At 40.1% G+C, this 27348-nt stretch overlaps 1 protein-coding gene across 1 annotated transcript in view; it reads right to left on the reverse strand.

The window, feature by feature from the left end:
- Window positions 1–4435: 4435 nt before the first annotated feature.
- The window catches only part of LOC126175815 (protein fem-1 homolog A), a 69406-nt gene continuing 46493 nt past the window's right edge, over window positions 4436–27348 (reverse strand). Inside the window, exons 4-5 of the mRNA XM_049922805.1 lie at window positions 8274–8399; window positions 4436–6330 (exon numbers count right to left, since the gene is read on the reverse strand). Of these exons, the coding sequence (XP_049778762.1) occupies window positions 6106–6330; window positions 8274–8399 (351 nt within the window). The 3' untranslated portion in view covers window positions 4436–6105. The remainder of the gene's footprint in view (window positions 6331–8273; window positions 8400–27348) is intronic.

Consider the following 27348-nt stretch of genomic DNA (forward strand, 5'->3'; position numbering starts at 1 on the left):
TATAAGCCACTAATTAATTTGTACAATTATCACAGATTCTAGTTAAAAGATACTGGCTGCTACCTGATTGTTGAACACATAGGACATTTACCCATACTTCTACGACATTATAGCCTGTGTGGCTTCACCATAACAATGACAGAAGTGAAATTTCACTACTGGTACTTGGCAAAAAAACTTATAAAGAATCACTGCAAACAAATATTTCCTGTGGTACTCACATCTCAAGCATAGTTTTCACTTTTTTCCGTCTACTAGCTGATTATTGAATCTAATCTTGATTTTCATTACATGTCAAAACTTACAATTAAATTTGTTTTACAGTAAAGCAACAAAGACAAACTACAAACTTACTATAATGTAAAGCTCCTCAAAAAAGGGAAAATTTGTAAATCTGTAGTAACATCATATTATTTTTGGATAATATTTGCATAAGACACATTACTCACAATTGTCAGTGGATCTCTACAATTGACAAACTGTTACCAGTCAGTAAGTCAGCTCTGAATGATTTGTTTTACATTGAGAACTGTAATAACGTATTTGTTCTCCAACATATGGAATGATGCTTTAGTCGAGCATTACCCCCCCCCCCCTCCCCAAGTTCGCTCATCAAGGGATTTGAGATGGGGGGGGGGGGGGGGGGGACCCTCATGGATACATTGTCATAATGAGCCTTATAATGCATACTTCATTTCAGAGTGAAAAATTTCTTTTAAACAGCAACCAGTCTTACTGTGATAGGAGGGAAGTATAGGAAAACTCAATACCAATTTTCCTCCAGACGTGTCCTGTTGTTCCACCTTTAGCAAGATCCTGGGTCAATCCCCCCCCCCCCCCCCCCCCATTTCATTTTTTTGAAGAGTTTATTTCCCCAAGTCCTTCCATCACGTCTAAGAGACAAAGAAACCTATGGTTCCGACAGCTAAAATTTTTGTCACTTAGTGTTTGTATCAGTATCCATTGCCTACTGATATGCAACAATATTTAGAAAGCAAACTTTTAAGCACTACAGTAAATATTCAGTTGCAAATGATCCTAAACAAAATTCTTGTGTTATCTCTATGCGGAATCACTTTCCCAGCTCTTTTTGCTTCATCCTTGTTGATTCACGAAGATTTACATACCATCACTTCACTCTTTGTACTTCTCTGTCTACTTAAATATATATTAATAAGTAGTTGCTGTTTAACACTGGCTCCCTTACAGATTCTCACTGCATATTAGTATTTTCAACAGGGTGGAAAAGTATGTAAAATAAGCAAAAACAACCACTTACCTAAAGGATTGAAAACAGATAACACTAGCTTTCAAGCTCTTACTCTTTTTATGGTAGGATTACACACATTAACACACAAACAACCGCACAGACACTAAAACCACCTCCTCCTCTGCCCCCTTCTCTCTCTCTCTCTCTCTCTCTCACTGTCTTGTCTGTGTGTGTGTGTGTGTGTGTGTGTGTGTGTGTGTGTGTGTGTGGGGGGGGGGGGGGGGGGGGGAGGTCATCCTACCAGAGAAAGAGCAAGAACTTGAAAGCTGCTGGTGTTAACCGTTTACTGTTATGTGTTTCGTGCACTATGCACTAATCCTCTATAAGAATGCCATTGCCTTTCACTTATATTAAGTATTTTTATCTTGTTTCATCCTTTGCTAATTATTCTCCTCTGCTGCACTGGTCACATCATAGTTATATAGATTACTCAAGATAAGTAAGCCTATTAAAATGGGCACCGAAAATGGCAGTATACAGATCTACATAGCTAAATTGTGAGTCATTGTCCAGTGTTAAATCCCAAGCCTCTTTCTGTCTTAAGAACTAGTAACACATGGGACCTGTTTATGATGTTGGATCTGGTAAATTGGGACCTTAAGCTTGCTAGTTATTTTTCATGGGTGTCTGCTAAATTTGAACACTAAGTCTTTGAATTTTGTATTGTTGCAATATAGTCCTAATTACAACAACACTTATTCATAACAAACCTGCAAGGAGAGAGAATGGCTGGTGAGTACTTGTCTTAAAGAGGTAAGTACTGACAATAGACATGTGCCTATCAAATTTCACTTGCTGAGTGGCCACTTTGTCTTTTTGTAGGTTTACATTATTCTCAGCTGAATTTTCCATTTAATAAAATGCATTCATAATATGCATTTCCACTGCATACTTGCGGTGTAGGCTGTTGGAAATGGATACAACAGTAAACTTTTCCATTATATGTTCACCCAGGCAAGGTTTTGCTATTGCTTTTCCAGAAACTGTCACACAAACAGCAGAAAACTGATTATCTGCATAAATTCATTAGTGGTCAGTGAGGATGATTTGCAAACTCTTATCAGTTTCAAATACTGATGAGCCTCAAGATGAAAAGACATCCATAGTAATATTATTCCTAGAAAGAGTATATACATCTCTAGTTACAATGTAGATGCAAAAGCTGAAGCTCAGCGATCAGGAAGTAAGGGACATACTAGCCAGTTACACATTTCAATATTCAAATATTTTGACTGAATTTCTTTATAAGTGATGAGAATACATAACACTTTAGGGCAAGACAGTTGGCAAGAGGATAGCTCAATGCACAAAGATTTGTATTTAAATGCCTAGGGACCAGAAAATGTAGCATCTATTTTTGACAAAATCTGCATCTATTTGTGGCAAAATTTGCATCTATTTTTTGTGTTTTTAAATGATTAGATGCACTAATTTGAAAGGTTATCTCACAACGTTAGTGAAGAGGAACAAAGCCTAATTTCTTTGGAGTTTTCTATTAAAAAAGTGCCGAGTGGGAACTTTTTGATTAGATTGTTTGCTTCTGCAAAAATGTTCAACACCTTTTTGTTCCAAAGTGGCCTTTTTTTTCTTGATTTGGCAGTATTTAAGCTTTCAGGAATGATAGTTCTGTTGAAGAGCAGCAGCATTTTGCTGCCAGTGAACTGAATGTGTCACCAAATTAAGGGGTTTCTGGACATTACTTGTCTTTTCCTGCCCAATTCAATGATTACAAAATCTGCAGACTACTGACTTCGACTTCCATTGGGCATTCATTCATAGCTGAGAGACCCACTCTTGACAACACTACAAACTGAACTGACAAGGTATTTGGCATAGATGTAGAACTGAATGTACGGTAATTCTATTTTTATGTTAAGGGAAGGATTTTGCCGCAGTCAAAGAAGTTATAGATTTTGTTTTCCAGTTGCTACAGCGCAGAATGCGGGCATTATTGGGTATAGTGGTAGATAGCCACAAATGTAAACAAACTAGAATTTTGTGCCAGACAGAAGGGGAGAGGCGCAGGGAAACAAGTCCCACCTCCGTTTAGCAGGGTAGCAGCCTAAAGCAGGAATGACACATTGTTACACAGATCGCTGATCTCTTCTGGTGTTGTAATGGTGATAATTGAAATCTGTGATAGACCAGGATTAGTTGCTTCACTTTTTCAAAATAAAGAAAGAAAACCACGAGCAATGCATGATGCAAGGCATTCCGGGATGGCTATGCACAATTGCTTGTTGAGGTTAGGACTCAATTGCTAACGAAGTAGTTCAGGCCCGACTGCTAGTAATGTTTGAGTTTCCACATTATGACCATCTTTTGAGCTTTGGATAGCATCAAACATATGCATTTTTGTGTTGTTGTAAAATACTAGGTGCCACAGCTGAGTACTAGTATGTTGCATTACGTAGTGTGTATCTTCAATAGACCACTCAATCATCCAGAATTGGCATGGTGCCAGATCACTGTGCGCATTAATACACTGTTGCACTCTTACACTTCTTACTTTGCAAACACCTTCCTATGCACTTTATCTTCCCAAACCGGGCTTCGCCAGATGATGTACAATACCAGTAACTGAAAATTGGATTTTGATATTTATATGCAGAAAATAAAGCTATTTCAAACTATCTCTGATAAAATAGTTCATACGGATACAATTTGCTATGAAATAGTGTCAATTAAATAATTGTGTTTTTGCATTTTGAGGCAGAATTTGTATCTATTTCGCATTTATCACAAAATGCGAATTTTTCTGGTCCCTATACATGCCACTGGTAATTACAGATAATATTTTATATTCCTATCAGCTGACATGACACAGCAGTTGGTGCTGTCCACTGCTTTCTTCTCATTTTAGGCAATTGAGGTGAATGAGTAATTTCACTGAGAAGCATCTGATTTTTAAGGCATTTAACATATCCATAATGAGTCACTATGTATGGCTATTTCTAAGGCTTCTGTGCCAACACAAAAAATCTGCCAGTTATGAAGGGAGCAAAAAACTGTTTGCAGTGACATGAAATATAATTATTACAAAACAGTCTGTTCTTAATGCCTAAGAAAGATTATTGCAAACTACAAATGGTCTGTAGTGGAATAAAAAGGAGTAGTAAAAGCAATAAGTAAACAAAACAACATAAAAACCTATTTAACAAAAAATGAAACCAAATAATTAGCTGTATTTAGTTACTGCAAATAACTTTTCAATTATTACATTTCTTTTGTGTTTCTAGCTGCATATCTCTACTCTGCCTTCAAATAACACATTCAATTGCTAATACTGTTTGCCTAGGTCCATCAGGGCTTAAGGATACACCACAACTGCTTTGTGTAATTTATTGATGTTGCACAGTAATTCAGATTCCTAGAGAACACAATGCAAAAATTATACACATCTCCACTAATTACTGTTTCCACTCAGTAAATATATGTTTACTGTGAAAACCTCTACTTTATACTAAAATATGCCAGAGTCATGGGCATGGACAGGAGGCAAGAAAGGCCGAGATAAAAAAAAAACGGTAAAAGAAAACAAGTAGACACATAAACATCACATTGTTACTCGTAATATCACTGAACTAACCACAAACAATAAATCATTCAAGATTAAATCAAATTAAATTAAACAACTTAACACACAAGTGAAAATGCAAAAGCATATAATATTATATAGGCAAGTACTGCTTCCAAATAAAGCAAATCTCACTATCTGTCTATCTGCAATATTACATTTATATGTGACCTAGAAGACCGTAACTCATCAGTGATCAAAATGAAACATTTTCTGAAAGAATGTAACTGAATAACAAATTAACATTCTGCTATATTGGTAGACACGTAAAAACAACAGTACTCTGGTAAACGAGCGAATGACAGATTAAAAAATTCAACTTGTGAAATTCACAAATTATTTCATTCATCAATTTCTACAAAATAGTTAGCTTTTCAGGTACATGCATAATGTATTTCATTTTTACCAGTTCCTGAAATATTAATGGTGAGTAGGAACAATGCCTCATTCAAACAAAATAAAAAAACCATGTATATTCATATTTTCATAATAATTAATTGCTAAATGTTTGTAACCAAATCTCCAAACCAGAAAATTGATACACTGACAAGACAGCCAACAGTACCAGAAATGACACTGTTCACACTCGTGTTCTTTTCAAAATTACCAGCTTTACATTGAGTATTGCAGCTCTGATTCAATCTTTCAAAAAACTTATTTAATAAGTTTCTGTCCTGTGACTAAATACTAGCATATATGTACAGTATATAAAACCACACTTATTCAATATGAAGAATGTGGTTTTACTGTGCACAGAGTGGTAGTCATGAGCAAATGGCACATGTACTGCACTTAGATTCAGTACCTACATACTAGGACACCCTCATGTTAACAGCTGTGCAGACCACTCTACCTAATAAAAGAAACCTGAAAATTGGCATATCACATAGAAGTCTTGGGTTAATAACCCTTACCACACTAAATTTTACAACTTTTGTTTCTGATAATAAGGCTGTTTGCTAACAGCAATAACTGAAAGCTCAGACCATCACTTTAACTAGAAACTAAGCATGAAGATTAATGCACAGTGTCATATTGGAAACACAATGTGAGCCATTAGCCATTACTAGCCTTTGTAAGTCAGGTGACATTAGCACCACACTAACATAATCCAATTAAAACACACACACACACACACACACACACACACACACACACACACACACACACACAATCTGCAAAGCAACTGCTCTTAAGTGAAAGCACTGCATCTGAGAAATTTCAAGTTTCTAGGTAAACCATGCCTATGTAAATCATTTCAAGGTTCATGAAATCGAACGAAGTCAACCAGAGTGACTGGTATCTGTCCTTTGTAAGGAATTTTGTACTTTGCAACAGCTGTAGCTGCCATACAACGCAATGTGATATAGTTCACCAAATGAACGTTGTTCAGAGGATTCACAGCCACAAAAACAGCAGGAGAATCACCAGCTCTATTTGGTGTGTCCAAATGTGCTCCATGGTCCAACAGAAGCTGTACAAGCTGCAAATAAAATTTTATAGTAGTTAGATAGTACACAAAGAGCTAGAAAACTTATCACACATTATGAACATACAATTAAATTTTATACCCAGAATTCATTTGAAATTATGAAAAGCACAGTTGCTACTCACCATATAGTGGAGATGCTGAGTCGCAAATAGGCACAACAAAAAGGCTGTCACAAAATAAACTTTGAAGGCATTATCTACAAACAAATCTGGGGTACAGCTAGGGGCACCCGCATGGCACTATGCAATGCCAGCCTATTCATGGCCCATCTAGAGGAATCATTCCTAAACACCCAGAATCCTAAATCCCTCACCTGGTTCAGATTCACTGATGACACCTTTGCGAACTGGATCGAGGGTGAGGACACGCAATCCACTTTCCACCAGAAACTTAACAGCTTCTCCTTCATTCATTTCACCTCGTCCTACTCAGCCTAACAAGGCACCTTTCTAGATGTTGACCTTCACCTTAAAGATGGCTACATCAGTACCTCTGTCCATATCAAACCTACTAACCACCAGCAGTACCTCCACTCTGATAGCTGCCACCAGTTCCATACCAAAAAGTCCCTTCCATAAAGCCTAGCCACCCGTGGTCGTTGCACCTGCAGTGAGGAGTGATCACTCTCAAAATATACCGAGGGTCTCACTGAGGCCTTTACAGACCATAATTATCCTCCCAACCTTGTACAAAAAATATCTCCTGTGTCTTGTCTTTCCAGTCACCCACCACCTCCCAAAGTCTGATTGTCCTGCCACAGAGGAGCATTCCCCTCGTAATTCAGTACCAAAAAGGACTATAGCAACTGAATTACATTCTCTGCCAAGGTTTTGACTACCTCTTGTCCCGCCCACTATTCTTCCCACCCCTCCCACAGCGGTATTCCACTGTCCACCAAACCTAAACAATATACTCGTCCATCCTTACACAGCCCCTACTCCAACCCCTTAGCTCATATCCCTGTAACAGACCTAGATCCAAGACATGTCCCATACATCCTCCCACCACTACCTACTCCAGTCTGGTCACAAACATCACCTATCCCATCAAAGGCAGGGCTACCTGTGAAACCAATCACATGATCTACAAGCTAAGCTGCAACCCCTGTGCTGCATTCTATGTGGGCATGACAATCAACAAACTGTCTGTCTGCATGAATGGCCACCGACAAACTATGGCCAAGAAATGACTGGACCACGCTGTTGCTGAGCACACTGCCCAACACAAAATTTTTCAATTCGATGACTGCTTCACAGACTGTGCCATGTGTATCCTTCCCACCAACCACAGCTTTCCTGAATTGTGCAGATGGGAACTCTCCCTGTAATATATCCTATGGCCTCAACTGTCATTATTCATTGTCCTCACTCATCTAGTCCCTCCCCTGTCTCCATTCCAGCACTACACAACCCTCTATTCCACCAATGCACCAAGTCTTTTTAATTCTTTTCCGGTATGCCCCCTCCCCGCCACCCTCTGTCTAACTTCCCGACCGCACCTAACTGCCCTATGCTCTCCCCACCTCATCCCTGCATGCTCCCCAGCAGCACATCACTGTCCCCAACCCCTATGGTGCTATCCCTCTCCCAGCCAGTTGCCTCTTCCATCATGCGCTGCTGCTGCTGCTGCTTGTAGTGTGGCTTCACTTGCCAGAGACTGTGGTCATTTGTGTGTGGGCTGCATTTGCATGTGTGACTGTGTGTGTGTGTGTGTGTGTGTGTGTGTGTGTGTGTGTGTGTGTTGGTGTGTTGCCCAAAAGCATATTTTGTGACAGTCTTTTGTTGCACCTATCTGCGACTCAGCATCTCCACTGTATGATGTGTAGCAAGTATCCTTTTCATAATATTTTCCATTGTTCATTTGAAATTCATTATTTATTGCATTGATAGTTCGACTTATAGTATGATGATATGCAATACAAAGCATCAACTTACTGGGCTGTAGAAATTATACGGATTTGCTGCTACATGAAGTGGTGTTGATCGTGATTCATTTCTTGCATTCACTGGTGCACCACAATCAAGAAGAAGTCGTATAACTTCCATATTAGGAAATATCATCTGAAAACAGATGATCGGAACCCTTTCAAGAACAGTATACATACACTATGAACACCAATTAAAAATAATACAAAATCACACAAAATTATCTAGAGTGTATTTTTATGGAATATACAGTAACACACTATTGACTAATTAAAAGCTAGTACGATAAGGTGAAAATAAGGTTCAAATGGCTCTGAGCACTATGGGACTCAAATTCTGAGGTCATCAGTACCCTGGAACTTAGAACTACTTAAACCTAACTAACCTAAGGACAACACACACACCCATGCTCGAGGCAGGATTCGAACCTGCGACCGTAGCGGCTGTGCGGTTCCAGATTGTAGCGCCCAGAACCGCTCGGCCACTCCGGCCAGCTGAAAATAAGGTTCCTGGTTTTTGAGTGACAAGAAAAATGTCAAATTTCTCTGAAGAGGACAAACAAAGAATTACAGGTACATTCCTGACTTACACTGAATTTAATTCACTGCAGATCACAGCAATTAATTACAACAGCATGCAGCAGTAAAACACACACACACACATATGTACAGTTTATAAGCAAATACATGAAATCAATTTGTGAGGGTGCTATGTGAAACTATCTGCACATTTCCAAATGCAGAAAAAGAAACTTACTACAAGTGGTTTTAATTATCTTAAATGACTTTATGTTACTAACCATCCACAAATTGTATTTCTTCATACTGTAATGGGAACATACATGGTGGTAAGAAAATAAAACACTACACTTGTCCAGGGAAAAACCAGGTAAATCTTGTCATCATATTCATGATTATTGTGCTCCTCCTAAATCACTTCTGGTATAAATAAAGGGCAGTTCTATAAATATCAGGTAAACAGAGTAAAAATGATAAACATATGAAGTTAGCGTGGATCATATGGTTGACTGTAGTGGGAAAAACACACCTTATTGCAATCTGCCATATAGTCTGGAGTCACGAATGGCAGCCTCAACCAGAGCAGAGAGAATACAGAATACATTAATTTAAAACCCTAGTCTAAAGTGCCCATAGAAATTTCATTACATAAAACTCAGGTTGGGTGGTTTGACAGCCTTGGAAACTTGCTGCAGACACAATAATGGACCTGTTTCTTTTGTCTGCTCCTCTTATTTGCTTCAATACATGACACATTCTTGATCTCTCTAATTTCCTTGATCATTTTCTTCTACAAGTAAACTGATGAATCCCAACTTCAGATGGTGTGGTTCTTTAGGACCACATTTTTAACCCTTGGTTCAATACTACTGGAAAGAATGGGAAAATTGAATATCACACATTCACCATGCCTTTTAACATACATCAACCTCCTATATTTGTCCTTTAATTAACCAGTGCCTAAATCAAGTTAAGTTCCTGGAAGTCATCCCTCTACACTAACATTTATTAACAAAATTAGGAATTAGTGTTAGTTCACAGTTTACACCAGTTTGACCTGATGTGGTAGCTCCCCTTAGAAAAACTCCAATTCACATCTATTTCACTGCCTTTAAGGTTCTTCTTTGTACATAGAAAGGTGAAAGTTTTCCTAATATACTTGCTCTCTTGGAGCTAAAAACAAATTCTGAGAGCTGATCTGTTCTGTCCTTAGTGATATATGTAGTGCATCAACAACAAATGGAATTTCTCCAAAACTATTAAAATACTACCTACCAAGAAAGATGACATGTGGGCTTCATATTATTCCATCCTGTGCAAGCCTCTGCATCTCCACATAGCAATTGCAGCCTACATCCATCTGAATCTCTTTACTGTATTCGTCCATTGGTCTCTCTCTCTCTCTCTCTCTCTCTCTCTCTCTCTCTCTCTCTCCCCCCCCCCCCCCCCCCACAAGCCCCCTCCCCACACACACTCCTTTCAATAATAAGCTTATGACCCCTCGATGTTTCAGAATGTGTCCTATCAACTGGTCCCTTCTTTTAGTCAAGCTGTGCCAAAAATATCTTTTCTCCCACTTCTATCCAGCACCTCATCATTACTTGCATGGTCTACCCATCCAATCTTCAGAATTCTTTTGAAACACTTCTGTTCTCTTCTTGTCTGAACTGTTTATCATCCATGTCTCACTTCATACAAGGCTACACTCCAGACAAATACCTTCTGAAAGACTTCCTAACATTTACATCAATATTTGATGTTAACAAATTTCTCTTCAGAAACATTTTTCTTGCCATCGCCAGTGTAAATTTTATATCCTGTCTACTTCAGTCATCATCAATTATTTTGTTGCCCAAATATCAAAACTCACATACTACTTTTAGTTTCTCATTTCCTGATCTAATTCTCTCAGTATCACATGATTTAATTCTACTTCACTCCCTTACCCTCTGTTTTCCTTTTGTTGATGCTTACCTTATATCCTGCTTTCAAGACACTGTCCACCCCATTCAATTACTCTTCTAAGTCCTTTGCTATCTCTGACAGATTTACATCATCATTTGCAAACCTCAAAGTTTTTATTTCTTCTCCCTGAACTTTAATTCCTTCTCCAAATTTTTCTTTCGTTTCCTTTACTGATTGCTCAATGTACAGATTGAGTAACATTGGACATAGGTTACAATCCCCTCGATCTGTTCTCGACAACTGCTTCCATTTCATGCCCCTCAAACTCTTACAACTGCCGTCTAGCTTCTGTAAAATTTGTAAATAATCTTTCAATCCCTATACTTTACTACTGCTACCTTCAAAATTTCAAATAGTGTATTCCAGCCAACATTATCAAAAGCTTTACTGAAGTCTACACATGCTATAAATGCAGTATTGCCTTTCCTTATCTTCTTGCAGGGACAGTATACCTTATGCGTTCCTGCATTTCTCCAGAATCCAAACTGATCTTCCTTGAGGTCAGCTTCTACCAGTTTTTGCATTCTTCTGAAAACAATTAGCATCAGTATTTTGCAGTCATGACTTATTAGACTGACAGTATGGTAATATTCACTCCTGTCAGTGTGTCCCTTAATTGGAATTATTACATTCTTCTTAAAGTCTGAGGTTTGCTTGTCCTATACATCTTGCACATCAGGTGGAATAGTTTTGTAATGATTAGCTCTCCTGAAAGTATCAGAAGTTCTGACATAATATTGTGGGCCTTGTTTCCACTTTGCTCTTTCAGTGCTCTGTCATATTCTTCTTGCAGTATCATATCTCCTATCTCATCTTTGTCTATATCCTCTCCTCTTTCTATAAGGTTGCATTCAAGTGGTTTTTATATGAGCTCTTCATATTCCTACAGTTGCTCCTCTTTTCTCCAAAGGTCTCTCTAATTTTCCTCTATGCAGTAACTATCTTTCACCTAGTTATATATGCATCTATAGCCTTGCATTTGTCATCGAGCAGTCCTGCTTAGCCTTTTGCACCTTCTGTCAATATTATTTTTTAAATGTCTGTATTTCCTTTCGTTTGCTTCATTTGCTGCATTTTTATATTTTCTCCTTCCATCAGTCAAATTCAATATCTCCTGTTACATCCAAGGATTTCTACTAGGCCTTGCCTTTTTACCTACTTGATTCTCTGCTGGATTTACTATTGCATCTCGCAAAATGACCCACTCGTCTTCTATTTTATTCATTTCCCCTGTTAGAGTCAATGGCTCCGTAATGATCTGTCTCACACTTGCAACAACCTCTGGTTTTTTCAACTTACCCAGGTCCCATCTCCTTAATTTCCTACCTTTTAACAGTTTCTTTAGTTTTAATCTATAGTTCATAACCAATAAATTTTATTGTGGTCAGAGTCCACATCCGCCCCTGGAAATATCTGACAGTTTAAAATCTGGTACTGAAATCTCATCACAACACATATAATCTAAATAATGGTATTCAGTTTCCCTGCTGATATCTTTTGCCCAAAATATTTTCTTACACACGGACAGAGTCACACTGATGTACGAACAATTTACTTAATAGATCACAGTTTGTGTTCCAGAGGAGCTGCTCAAATGAGAATGTTATGTATAGATTTGTTGACTTAGTGAGTAGTAAATACCAGACTACAAATTCAAAGCTTCAGAGTTCAATCTTCATTTGATTTTAGTACTTTTTCTGCTGATTAGCACTGCCTCACCTCTGGCAATGATTCATCTATGTCAAAAATACCACATTGTACCATGTCGGTCTCTTTATGACTGAATGGTTAAATCAGTTCAATGATCAGTGGAAGGCAGGGTCATAAAACTTTCAATAGGACCAGTCCTAGTAGTGCACTGTAGTGTTCAAACCAAACTTCGCATTAAGGACAGCTTTACTTACATGTGGTCACCAAATGACACAAGGATTAAATAACAAATTATCATCATAGGTGGCATTTTCTGGGATCTGTCCAATGCATTTGATTGAGTAGATCATGACATTTTCTAGGAAAACCTTAAATTTTATGGAATTAATGGCATTACAAACAATGGTTTGAACTGTAACTACCAAAAACATGGTAAATGTGGTGCAGAATAATTGAAACACTGCTGCAATGAGAGAATAGTTTAACGTCCGTGGAGGGGAGGGTGACTGTGTTAACTATTCATTACGAATGATGTAGTTCCACATGAAAAATTTTAGGTTCACTCCTTACATATGTGAATAATATTTCACATAACATTTATGCTGACAACAACTTTAATCTCCTTAAAGAGGCCACAGCAAAATAAATTGTTAATAATGATTTTTTTTTCAAGGAATAACAAAATTTTCTCTACAAGTTCTATAATTTAGGGAAAAAAAAAGAAATGGTGTACAATATGACCAGGGACAGTAAATAGGGCAGAATTTTTCAAATTTTTGGGTGTATATACTGATGAAATTTTGACCAAGTGGAAGATATTATGAAGGTTCTCAAACAGAGATGTTGAGCAACTTCTGTTCTTAACATAATTACTGGATTTGGAAACAAACAAATTAACAAGCTTTGCACATTTTAACTTAATAATGGCTTATGGCATTGATCCCACCCCACCCCCTCCCCATGAACCACGAACTTTGTCGTTGGTGGGGAAGCTTGCGTGTCAACACAGGGGTAACTGTTGACAGGGCAGAAAAATTTGTGGTGCCTGAAGAGCAGCAGCACACTGCATAGAAGTTGCAGGGACAACAGTCTGGATGATTGACTGATCTGGTCTTGTAACATAACCAAAACAGCTTTGCTGTGCTTGTACTGCAAATGCCTGAAAGCAAGGGGGAAACTAAAGTCATAATTTATCCCAAGGGCATGGAGCTCTACTGTATGGTTAAATGATGATGGCATCCTCTTGGGTAAAATATTCCAAAGGTAAAAAAGTCCCTAATTTGGATCTACAGATCGGGAACAATCAGGAGGACGTCTTTATCAGGAGAAACAAAATTGGCATTCTATGGGTCAGAGCATGGAATGTCAGATCCCTCAATCGAGCAGGTAAGTTAGAAAATTTAAAAAGGGAAATGGACAGGTTAAAGTTAGATATAGTCGGAATTAGTGATGTTCGATGGCAGTTGGAACAGGAATTCTGATCAGGAGAATAAGAGTTTATAAATACAAAATCAAATAGGGGTTGACTGATTGACTGAGGGTGGGGGACGGGGGGGTCGTCATCAGTCCTGCGATTCAAAAGGTACATAGGTACATGTGTAAGATAGAAGAGCTCGCTAAAAGTGGGTGGATCCAGTAAGGGGGGTCAAACTATAAAGCGAAGAAGCTAAAAACACACGCACAGTGGGAGGCATAAAAGGGGAGGACAAATCTAAAAATTGGAAAAACAGAGGGATAAAAAGGTGATCTTTGCAAGGGGACTCAGTCATGGGTCCCAAGCCAGAAAACACGAAGAGAGGCTCCAACCACAACCACCCTGCCCCTGCTCCAGTAGTAAAGCAAAACCTTATAACTGAAAATAAAAACCAATTTCACATACGAAACTTGGGAACCAGTTCAAATATCTGTGAATCAACAGCAAATATTAGAGACAAGGAATCTGGAAGGCTATACTTAGTACGAAGGAGACATTACACCAATATATGGGATACAATCGGCCTGGCTCCACAGCCACATTGTGGGAGTGGCTTGTTATGCAAGAGAAAACAATGGATGAGTCTAGTATGACTGATGCATAGATGGCATAAGACAATGGACTCCTTCCAAGGGAAGTGGAAGGAAGAGCGCCAAACTGCAGTAGTCTCCTTGATTGTGCGGAGTTCATTGCTGAGAGCAGTAGTGTACCAGATGGCATTTCACTTTTGCACAAAGAGAAATTTGATGTGTATCCGCATATCTGCACCTGGAATCATGAAAGGGAATAGGGAAAGTATCGGCCTCACTAGCCCACCTGTCAGCCACCTGATTACTTGGGATGCCCATATGACTTGGGACCCACAGGAAGACAACTGAGCAGGTGGCATAGCCAAGGGCAGAGAGGTGGTCAGGGACAGCAGACACCAAAGGATGACAAGAGTAGCATTGGCCTATAGCCCGCAGGCTGCTCATTGAGTACATACAAATTAAAGCAATGTGGAGCAAGGACTGAGTAACAAAATGGACGGCCCTGCTAATGACTAGCATCTCTGCAGTGAACACACCACATGATTCCAGCAGTAAATGATGTTCCATGCCGGTAGGAGATGTAAAAGCATACCCCACCTTATCTATAGTTTTAGAACTACCAGTGCAAATGATGGTAGTACCCTGGAACTCTTCAAGGATGGAATGTACAAGACACTGGAATATCAAAGGGGCAACAGATACCTTGGGACCATGGAACAGGTTGGTCCTAATCTGTGGTCTATCCACCATCCAGGGGGTTGGGGGATGAGGAAGAGAAGAGGAAATACATGGGACAATGGGGTACATTCCAGCGAGTGGAGATGGAGATCCTGACAGAAGGAAATGAGAAGCATTCCAACTGTCAATTGCGCCTGAGGGCAGGTGTCAGGAGGGAGACATCCCTCATTTGCAAAGAGGATGGGGTACACGGGATGGTCAGGGAATCATCAAATAGTGACTGCATAAGAAACCCCTCCGTTGTGGTCTTGTTTGCAGTACCAGCGCAGCGGCTGAAAGCAAGGGGAAACTACGGCCGTAATTTTTCCCGAGGGCATGCAGCTTTACTGTATGGTTAAATGATGATGGCGTCCTCTTGGATAAAATATTCCGGAGGTAAAATAGTCCCCCATTCGGATCTCCGGGCGGGGACTACTCAGGAGGACGTCGTTATCAGGAGAAAGAAAACTGGCGTTCTACGGATCGGAGCGTGAAATGTCAGATCCCTTAATTAAGCAGGTAGGTTAGAAAATTTAAAAAGGGAAATGGATAGGTTAAAGTTAGATATAGTAGGAATTAGTGGATTTTGCTGGCAGGAGGAACAAGACTTTTGGTCAGGCGAATACAGGGTTATAAATACAAAATCAAATATGGGTAATGCAGGGGTCGGTTTAATAATGAATAAAAAAAATAGGAGTGCGGGTAAGCTACTACAAACATCATAGTGAACGCATTATTGTGGCCAAGATAGACATGAAGCCCACGCCTACTACAGTAGTACAAGTTTATATGCAAACTGGCTCTGCAGATGACGAAGAAATTGAAGAAATGTGTAATGAAATAAAAAAAATTATTCAGGTAGTGAAGGGAGACGAAAATTTAATAGTCATGGGTGACTGGAATTCGGTAGTATGAAAAGGGAGAGAAGGAAACATAGTAGGTGAATATGGATTGGGGCTAAGAAATGAAAGAGGAAGCCGCCTGATAGAATTTTGCACAGAGCACAACTTAATCATAGCTAACACTTGGTTCAAGAATCATAAAAGAAGGTTGTATACATGGAAGAAGCCTGGAGATACTGACAGGTTTCAGATAGATTACATAATGGTAAGACAGAGATTTAGGAACCAGGTTTTAAATTGTAAGACATTTCCAGGGGCAGATGTGGACTCTGATCACAATCTATTGGTTATGAACTGTAGATTAAAACTGAAGAAACTGCAAAAAGGTGGGAATTTAAGGAGCTGGGACCTGGATAAACTGACTAAACCAGAGGTTGTACAGAGTTTCAGGGAGAGCATAAGGGAACAATTGACAGGAATGGGGGAAAGAAATACAGTAGAAGAAGAATGGGTAGCTTTGAGAGATGAAGTAGGGAAGGCAGCAGAGGACCTAGTAGGTAAAAAGACGAGGGCTAGTAGAAATCCTTGGGTAACAGAAGCAATATTGAATTTAACTGATGAAAGGAGAAAATATAAAAATGCAGTAAATGAAGCAGGCAAAAAGGAATACAAACGTCTCAAAAATGAGTTAGACAGGAAGTACAAAATGGCTAAGCAGGGATGGCTAGAGGACAAATGTAAGGATGTAGTGGCTTATCTCACTAGGGGTAAGATAGATACTGCCTACAGGAAAATTAGAGAGACCTTTGGAGAAAAGAGAACCACTTGTATGAATATCAAGAGCTCAGATGGAAACCCAGTTCTAAGCAAAGAAGGGAAAGCAGAAAGGTGGAGGGAGTATATAGAGGGTCTATACAAGGGCAATGTACTTGAGATCAATATTATGGAAATGGAAGAGGATGTAGATGAAGATGAAATGGGAGATACGATACTGCGTGAAGAGTTTGACAGAGCACTGAAAGACCTGAGTCGAAACAAGGCCCCGGGAGTAGACAACATTCCATTAGAACTACTGACGGCCGTGGGAGAGCCAGTCCTGACAAAACTCTACCATCTGGTGAGCAAGACGTATGAGACAGGCGAAATACCGTCAGACTTCAAGAAGAATATAACAATTCCAATCCCAAAGAAAGCAGGTGCTGACAGATGTGAAAATTACCGAACTATCAGTTTAATAAGTCACGGATGCAAAATAATAATGCGTATTCTCTACAGACGAATGGAAAAACTGGTAGAAGCTGACCGTGGGGAAGATCAGTTTGGATTCCGTAGAAATATTGGAACACATGAGGCAATACTGACCCTACGACTTATCTTAGAAGCTAGATTAAGGAAAGGCAAACCTACGTTTCTAGCATTTGTAGACTTAGAGAAAGCTTTTGACAATGTTGACTGGAATACTCTCTTCCAAATTCTGAAGGTGGCAGGGGTAAAATACAGGAAGCGAAAGGCTATTTACAATTTGTACAGAAACCAGATGGCAGTTATAAGAGTCGAGGGGCATGAAAGAGAAGCAGTGGTTGGGAAGGGAGTGAGACAGGGTTGTAGCCTATCCCCGATGTTATTCAATCTGTATACTGAGCAAGCACTGAAGGAAACAAAAGAAAAATTCGGAGTAGGTATTAAAATCCATGGAGAAGAAATAAAAACTTTGAGGTTCACCGATGACATTGTAATTCTGTCAGAGACAGCAAAGGACTTGGAAGAGCAGTAGAATGGAATGGACAGTGTCATGAAAGGAGGGTATAAGATGAACATCAACAAAAGCAAAACGAGGATAATGGAATGTAGTCGAATTAAGTTGGGTGATACTGAGGGAATTAGATTAGGAAATGAGACACTTAAAGTAGTAAAGGAGTTTTGCTATTTGGGGAGCAAAATAACGATGATGGTCGAAGTAGAGAGGATATCAAATGTAGACTGGCAATGGCAAGGAAAGCGTTTCTGAAGAAGAGAAATTTTGATTTAAGTGTGAGGAAGTCGTTTCTGAAAGTATTCGTATGTGTGTAGCCATGTATGGAAGTGAAACATGGACGATAAATAGTTTGGACAAGAATAGAATAGAAGCATTTGAAATGTGGTGCTACAGAAGAATGCTGAAGATTAGATGGGTAGATCATATAACTAATGAGGAGCTACTGAATAGGATTGGGGGGAAGAGGAGTTTGTGGCACAACTTGACTAGAAGAAGGGATCGGTTGGTAGGACATGTTCTGAGACATCAAGGGATCACCAATTTAGTATTGGAGGGCAGCGTGGAGGGTATAAATAGTAGAGGGAGACCAAGAGATGAATACACTAAACAGATTCAGAAGTATGTAGGTTTCAGTAGGTACTGGGAGATGAAGAAGCTTGCACAGGATAGAGTAGCATGGAGAGCTGCATCAAACCAGTCTCAGGACTGAAGACCACAACAACAACAAGAAACCAAGAGTTGGCTCCATTGTTTTTTTTTAAAAAGGGGGAATCTCCACTTTGGCGAGGAGCCTGTCAACAGGACTAGTGCCAAGCGTACCAATAACCAGATGCATTCCATAATGGTTAACAGGGTCGAGTAGTTTCAGACTCAAAGTAGCCGTTGAGCCCTAACCCTGACAATTATAATTGAATCTGGACAAGACCGGAGCATGGTAAATATGGAGAAGAGTAGCATTGTCTGCACCTCAAGACGTGTGTGCCAGGAGGCAGAGGGCATCATTAAGCTTCTGCATGCAGGCCGTCTTCAGGTGGCGAGCATGGGGCAGCCACGTCAGCTTTTTATCAAAAAGAAGGCCCAAGAAATTGGACTGTGCTACAACAACTAGGTGTTTGTTACCTACCGTATGTACTCAAATCCAAGCTGCACTTTTTTTCCAGTTTTTCTAATCCAAAAAACTGCCTGCGGCTTAGAATCGAGTGCAAAGTAAGCGGAAGTTCTGTAAAATGTTGGTAGGTACCGCCACAATTAACTTCTGCCATTGAATATATGTAGCGCTACAGGGGCATGCTTTGCAGGCACAAAGATAAATACTGGCGCCAAAACCACTGCGTCAGTAAATAAATTAAGGTGGAAGACGAGATTTTTTTCTCTGCCCCGAGTTTCGACCACTGCATTTTCATACATTATCCAACGAAGTAAATACAAATTCCGTATTGTTAATCTACGAATGTAGCAGCCTTTCCATGTACTACGAAAATCCGACTGGCAAGGCTGTTTGGGATGTTTGTCAATATGGCCAACTCTACGTTCTGAATTTTTTCCTACTTGTGACAAGAGATGGTTGCTAATAGGAACTTTCATGAATTGTGAATCACATGCAGTATTCTCTTCACCATAAGAATAACATGAATATAAACATTTTGCCGTGTATTTGTTCGTTTTTGCTGCTATCTCATTTACATCCTGTCTGCCTAATAAACTACGAAACTAGAGTGAGACAACAGCAAATGCGGGAGAATATACATATCATGCCATATTTATATTTGTATTATTCTTACGCCGAATGGTGATACAGTCAGAAACGAAGCACGACAACTGACTAGATTTTTAAATCTAAAATGACTAATTTCTGTGCAGAATGTAATGTACTAAAGAGACGTCTGCAAAGATTTTCAAATGAAGAAAAATTTTCACTAAACTCTCCTTGACAACATCATCTATCACACGCAGTCTATTATTTGGTTCTTGTTGATTATTATCAAATAAAGCAGCAGTGTAAGTAACAACAAATAGCAGTCTCTTGCCATTGTTTCGCTAATGAGACGATTCCTCTCTTTTTTTCTTAATTGGAAGTGGTGATGGCGCGCACAAAAGCAAGCCACGCTGCGAGCGGCAACAGGTCATAAACACGCACTATCAGAATGCGACAAACAATGCATGACACAGTACAGTAATGCATTTTCAGCTTAGAGTGACGTAAACACTTATAAGAAAGGGAACGGCACTTATCAGATCAAAGAAAAATACGCAATCGATTCAAACCAGACGAAGCACGTGAAAAAGGAAGGGTACCCGTATAAATACGGACGGAGCGCCTGCTGCATAGCAATGGCTACCTGGTAAAGCCTAAATATTAAGCTTATGACTCGAACCAAACTACTGTAGCTGTATCATCATTCATTCGACATAAATTGTGTCTCATATTACAATGGACCAACTTTGTTTAGATTTGGAGGAGCAGCCTAAAATTTTTCTCTCCCCTTGAATTTCGAGTCTCAAATTTCAGGTGCGGCTTAGACTCGGGAAATTTTTTTTTCCTTGATATCGAGTCTCATTTTTCAGGTGCGGCTTAGATTCGAGTGCGGCTTAGATTTGAGAAAATACGGTAATTAAATCTCCGGATTGGGGTATACTGTGGGTCGATGGCAAAAATGCATAACCCACGTTTTGGCAGGAGAAAACTAGAAGCCATGAGAAAGGGTCCACAGAGAGGTCTTGGTGCTGGCATTCAGTAGGTGCTACAGAGTGGGAGCTGCACCAGATGCAAAAATCGTCAACATTCAATGCTGCGGCAACCAGAGGCCCATCAAAGGTTTACAAGCCCATTGATGGCGATGAGGAAGAGTGTGACACTTAACACAGACCCTGTGGGATACTGTTCTCCTGGATCCGAGGGGTGCTGTGTGAAGTGCTAACTTGGAAGAGCTGATGAGATTATACCTTATGGATAAATATCAGCAGGAGGCCGCAAAAGCCCCAGTCATGGAGGATAACTAAAATGTGACAGTGCCAAGCCTTATACAGGTTAAAGAAGGCCACGACAATATGTCGGCATTTAGAAAAAGCCTAACAGATAGCTGTTTCCAATCTGAGTAAATGGTCAGTTGTATATCGTCCTTCCTGGAAGCCAAACTGATATGGGGACAAAATGGCCCGAGATTCAAGTACACAACATAATAAGAAGCTAACCATCCTCTCAAGTGGTTTACAAAATACACTGGTCAGGCAACTGGCTACTCGGTCAACAGCTGCCAAGAGACATTGAGTTCTTCCTGGGCTTAAGTACGGGGATGACTATGCCGCCTCACTGTGGTGAGGGAAAGACACCCATGAGCCAAATGCGCTTCAAGACCCTGAGTAGATGTTGCCACTGGGTAATGTCCGAGTGTTGGATCAACTGGTTGTGGATGGAATCCAGGCCTGGGGCCGTGTCATTTGGAGAGGTAACAGCCTGCAAGAATTCCCACTCAGTGAAGGGTTCATTACAGACTTCAGCTTGATGGGGTTTGAAAACAAAGGGGGGTTTCATCAACTCATCATTTCTGCCAGAGAAACGTAGCAGGATAGGAAGAGGACACTGATGTTTTCGCAAAGTGTGTCGTGAGATGTTCTGCAAGGGCTGATGGATCAGTACACAGAACACCCTGTAGGATGAGACCCTGGCCAATTAGAAGACTGCTAACTGTTGAAGTGGCACCCCCCCCCCCCCCCCCCCCACAGGAGGTGGTGAGCATTGAAGTCCCTGAGGAGGAGATACGGGTGTGGCAGTTGCTAAATTAAATTAGGCAGTTCAACATACAGAAGTGGCCTACCTGGAGGGAGACAGACACTGCAAATGGTGACTGCTGGGATCATGGGATCATTTGCACTTGTACCACTATTGCTTCCAGGATGGTACGAAGGGGGATCCAGTCGCTAGTGACATCGGTGGGAACCAAAGTGCAGACAACTCCAGATGTTATCTTGAGGTTGGCACATTCGCCCAATAACCAAGAAACGTTTGAGAGTGGTCATTAAGGAAGTGCATTTCTTGAAGAGCAAGACAGAATGCAGAATAAGGGGAAACAAGTTGTTGTATTTGCAGTATGTGATGGTAATATCTGTTGCAAGTCCACAAGATTATCATGTGGCGAGAGTCCAGGGTAGACACAAAAAATCTGTGGGGAGGTCATGTCACTGAGTCAATAGTTGTTACTGACAAGAATGGGGTGTCATCCATAAAAACTGGGTCTGATTTGAACTGAGAAAGAGGGGGCGAAGCCCCCTGGGATGTTGGAAAAGCCTCGTCCTTGGATTTGCGCTTCTTCTTCTTCTTCTTCATCTTCTCCTCCTACCTCGGTGGGAATAGACAGCAGCCATGTCCGGACTGGACAGAGAGCAAGTGACTTTGGGGCACTCAAGAGCGTAGGTTCCTTGGCCGACATAAGGTTGCAGGCTTCCCATCTTGAGAATGCCAATGAGGGGTGTTTCGAGAGAGAGTCCCGTTCTTAGCAGGAGACAGAGAAGAGGATTACGTCTCCGGCTGAGGAGGAGGAGGAGGACGAGGAGGGGGAGGGGGGAAGAAGGGGTAGGTGGGAGGGGAAGGAGGGGGAGGAGTTCCTTGAGGAGAAGGGACAGGAGCTACTGGGGGTGCAGTGGGGAGAAAGGGAAGTGGGAAAGGATGGGGGAGGAGGGGAAGATGTAACTGAGGCAGAGGTAGATGAGAGATTCACTTGGTGAAGTCTGTCAAACTTCTTCCCGGCCTCAATGTAGCTGAGATGGCCAAGCATCTTTATTTCCTGGACTCTTTTTTTTTTCCCTTTGTATACACTGGACACTCCAGTGAGTAAGGAGAATGTAGACCAGGCAGTGGGGTGCAAGAGTTTCCCTCATGAAGAGGGTAGCCACAGTCACCACAGATGGGAGTGGCATAGCATCATGAGGACATGTGGCTGAGCATGAGGCAATGGAAGCAATGCATGGGAGATGGAATGAATGGTTTCACGTCCCATCTGTATACCATCACCTCAATCGTCTTGGGCAGGGTATCCTCCTCAAAGGCCACAATGAAAGTGCCAGAGTCTATGCAATAATCCTTAGGGCCCCTCTGGACAAGTCAGATGAAACGAATGCCCCGTCGTTCCAGATTAGCCCTAAACTGAACTGTAGGAAAAGATCCCTATGGAAAATTACGCCCTGTGTCATATTCAGAGACTTGTGAGGTGTAATATTCACTGGGATGTCACCTAAGTGATTGCAGGCCCAGAGGGAGGCCGACTGGCAGCCAGAAGTTGTCTTTATAAGGAGGGAGACAGATATCATATTGTTCAAGGTCTCAACTTCACCAAACTTGTTCTCAACGTGTTCCACACAAAAAAGAGGTTTGGTGGTGGCAAAAGTCTCCCCATCAGTCCTTGCACAGACCAGGGTTTTGTCCCATGCCGGCAGGCCCGGTCCTCCCCCCACAGGGTAGCCAAGGGGGAAAGGCGGGAAGGCAGAAAGAGGAACTGAGACAGAACTATTCCTAAGAAGACACACAGCCATGGAAGAGAGGTCAGAGAGTAACACGTTTCATGTACCAAACATTCGACCTGGTACTACCCACACCAATCAGAGGCTTGCCTTGTGAGCACTACCCAGCCACAGCAATGGCCGTCTGGCATGACGGTTCTTGCTGGTATGAGAAGGAAAGTTTCTAATCCTGTGTGGTAAGTCTCCGCTGTCCTGCCGTTCTGGGAAAAATCTATCCCTTTTCCTAGACCTCTCCAGTCCTTTTCCTTCACCCTCTACCTTCACCTTCAATCCTTCGGCCTGAAGAAGGAGCCACTGGCTCCGAAAGCTTGCCTAATTACAATCCTCTTTTATGTGTGATTTCTGCCACCGCTTGGTGAGTAGATTTGTTATCCATCCAATTAAATTATTTTGTCAAAAACTGATTGTTTCTGTTGTTAAGGAATCAGTAGTTTTTCAAGGCAGTTGCACATTCTTGGCAGCAGTTTCACACAACTTAGACTTTCACTATGGAGACTTCTGTGGCTGTAATGTGTTAATGGAGAGAGAGAGGATATAGCTGCCTGGTGATACCAATTTTTAAGGGACATCTGTAGCATAAGTATCGATGGAGTGGTGTGGTTTGATGAAACATACGTCAATTCTGGTCACGTTGTCAGGCAGGGCTGGACAGATGACACACAGCTACAGGAACAATGGCAATGCCTTGTTGCAAGGGGGTGCAGACTTACTCTTCTTCATGCAGGCACACTGCAAGGTTTCCTCCCAGTCACTTGATTTTTAAATCAAAGAAAACAGGAGACTATCGTGAATAAATGGACCATGTTACATGAATAAATGATGCACGTTACTTTTAAAAAATCATTCAAAGATTCACTAAAAGAAAATCTTGAAAAAACCATCAACAATTTACATAATACTCCTTACAGTTCACCTGTTGACAAGGCACCTGCAATGTCAAACTAAAAGGAGGAAATGATTGATTGACTTCAGTGTCATAATGTCGATAAGTGATGACCTTAAAATGTGGAGCTTACGGGAAAAAAAATCTATCTTCATAAGCCACAGTTGCAGCTATACGAAATTGACAAACTGGCAAAAAAACATGGGCTACTACCTTACCACTGTCATTTCAACCCAATAGAGTTAACATGGGCCCAAATTAAACGTTACATTGCCAGAAATAACAATAAACGTACCCTCTCTGCAGTCGAAGCACTCACAAGAGAAGCTGTCAGAAACGTCAGTTCTGAAGATTGGAAGAAAGCTGTCGAACATATGAAGAGTGTCATGGAAAGAGCATGGCAGAATGAAGCTCTTTTGGAACATTCAGTGGGGGAGACAAAACTTCATTAAGTGACAACAATGACAAAGACAGTGATATCAGGGGATTTTTTCCATTATACTTGTAGAACTGGAGCACAGGTGGATTTCGCTTCTTAAGTTTTAAAATCTTAATAACAAGGCCTTAATAGCAACTAATTACAAAGGAAGTTCATCTCAGTAATTCAATCTGTATCACACAAAATAAATGTTGCTGTTTACAATGTAACTGCTGGAATACTTAGGCCCTGTTATCTGTACCACTTTCATTATTTCTAAACAAGGAGGTTGGCATATCTAAAATACTAGCATACATACTTGCATAAATGAGAAAAAAAAATTAGTTCCTCGGGGTATATCATCTACAAAGTGGTTCTTGTGAGTCCTTCTACATAGGCCAGAGAGGTAGAAATTTTATCACCTATTACAATGAGCATACTAATCCGAACAATAAGACAGCATTCGGTCAATATCTTCAAAAGGAGCACCACTCTGTTGGTAATATAGATACTAACATATTTACTTGATTATAAGACGAAGTATTTCCCAAATCGTCAGTTGAAAAATATAGGGTTGTCATATCCCCAGATGAAACTATTGTTGCTGAGCTCAACATTTTTATGTTGTTTAATAGATTGGTATAAGGGTCATTTTACAGTCACAGATGAGGCTTTGGCTACTGACGTCACGTGCAGGTTTAGTATGAAGAATACGGAATGGTAGGTTGCGCAGATGATACTTGTGCTAGAATATGCTCGAGATTTCCCAATATGCTGTAGCACTTGATACCGTATTGGCCCTGCTCAAACAACCCTGCTTGAACAATCATTTAATATTTGACTTGTGTGACACTAATGCATGGGATACATGAGAAAATATGAACTATCTTCCACCACAGTCTACAATCTATTGCTCTGCCTAAAATTTTATAATTTTGTGAAATACAAGAGGACATAGCATGAACTTTCATCATCTTATAAGCTCTTGCTGTATTTCAACGTGTTTGTGACAAAACATCTTATACAAGTATGGATGCTGTATACAAATATTTGGGGTGCTTTTTAAGTAAAGGTAGTATTGAAAGGCAAAAATGTAGTCCTTCAAAACATACTTGATTTTGAACTCAATCCAATGTTTTATTTGGTTATTAGAGACTTTAACGATGTACCAAGTGGGCTACAAGGAGAAATATGGTTGCTTTTCACTTATTAGAATACCGAATAAAGAAGTTACCATTTTTTAGTCAGCTTTGGAACAAGATGGTGACATTCAGATGAAACGAGAAAGAAAATTAAACCAAAATTACGTGTCTAAGAAATGAAATAAATCATATCAAACTAAGCGTAATTGTTTTATCGTAAAAATAAATAATAGCGGCAAGACCTGCTGTGCAGATAGTAACGACACGAACAAAAGTTTGAGAACTGGACTGAATAGTGACTGCGATCTTTTATTTATGTATTAGTTGGTGTTGTTAAATATGACCTGCACCCTAGAATCTATTGCAGTTTGTTTAACAGTTGCCCAAGCACAGCACTATGGAAGGATTGGAGGGGAACAATGATAACATCTTGGGTGATAACTAGAATGAGTGTGGGGAGGAGCTTGGTGAGCGGGCAGCAAATTTTGTCATGCTGCTAACCGAGGCTTTCTATACCATGTACTTGGATTTTTATGAATAGAAGTGAAATCAGATATGTATTTGGGGGGGAAAAAAGCTGTGTTCTCAGCTCCCACCGTAACAACTACATCAGAAACCACAAAATTTTCAGAAAGAACAGCCAAATACTTGTGACAATGAATATATAAATGTCATAGCTGAGCTATTAGGATGATAGTGATTATAAACAGTGGTACCCCAGACAACAGGCTTAGTAAGCAAAAAAGGAAGTGAAGATAAAAATTAATGTAAACAATTTCTTTTTGTTTATTTTACTTCTCCTTGTCTTATCAAAATGTAGACAATATATAAATGGCCTAAGTTTAGAATAGATATAATGCTGCTGTTTTAGGCAGATAATACAGTTTGTAATTCTGATTAGTCAGGATATGTTACACAATTTTTTCTCAAGGTTCCTCTTATAAAAAGGAGAGGTTGTCTTACATTCAGGGCCATCTTACACTTGCGTAAATGCAGTACTTTGGAAGTCCTGCATTATTCAACAAAGGGGTCACAGATGGACATCTTGGAAGAATTGGAGATTTTTTAAGAACAAATTAAAAGAACATGATAAACTCTATATGAACAGGTAGATTTTTGTTTAACAGATTCCCTGCACTCTTCAGGAATATGTTGTAATTAACATTTCTGCAATTATTTAGAATGTGCATGTGGAGGCTGACATTGCCCCCTTCTCACCAGTTGGTGATGACATAATCTAGACGCACACCCTGCAATGTTTTTCGAACAATTTTACAGAAATTCTTTGATAAAAAAGTTCACGTTTACCTTACTTATAGCTTTATGTGTCAGCTTCACGATGATGTGCCCATCATTTCATTAATGGTCATAGTAACTGTGACATTTGCCTGTAAGTAAGACACTGCACAAAATTCAAAACAATTTGCAATGAAAAATAGGGGATCCAATGATTTTGTGTTTGGTGCTGATTTTTTGTCTGGTGCATATACCATAATATGTTGCTGGGTATCAAATTTAGTCAACATACTGAATTTTTCTTTAGACCAATCACAAGAAAACTGACCTGATGTAACACACTCATTTGTGATCTTGGATGCCAGCGACATAGCCAGAGTAAAATATCCACAACATTCCTCATTTTTCATAAACAGTCTGAGATACAGAAATGAGATTT

The sequence above is a fragment of the Schistocerca cancellata genome, chromosome 3 (assembly GCF_023864275.1).
Source record: "Schistocerca cancellata isolate TAMUIC-IGC-003103 chromosome 3, iqSchCanc2.1, whole genome shotgun sequence".
NCBI classification, from domain to species: domain Eukaryota; kingdom Metazoa; phylum Arthropoda; class Insecta; order Orthoptera; family Acrididae; genus Schistocerca; species Schistocerca cancellata.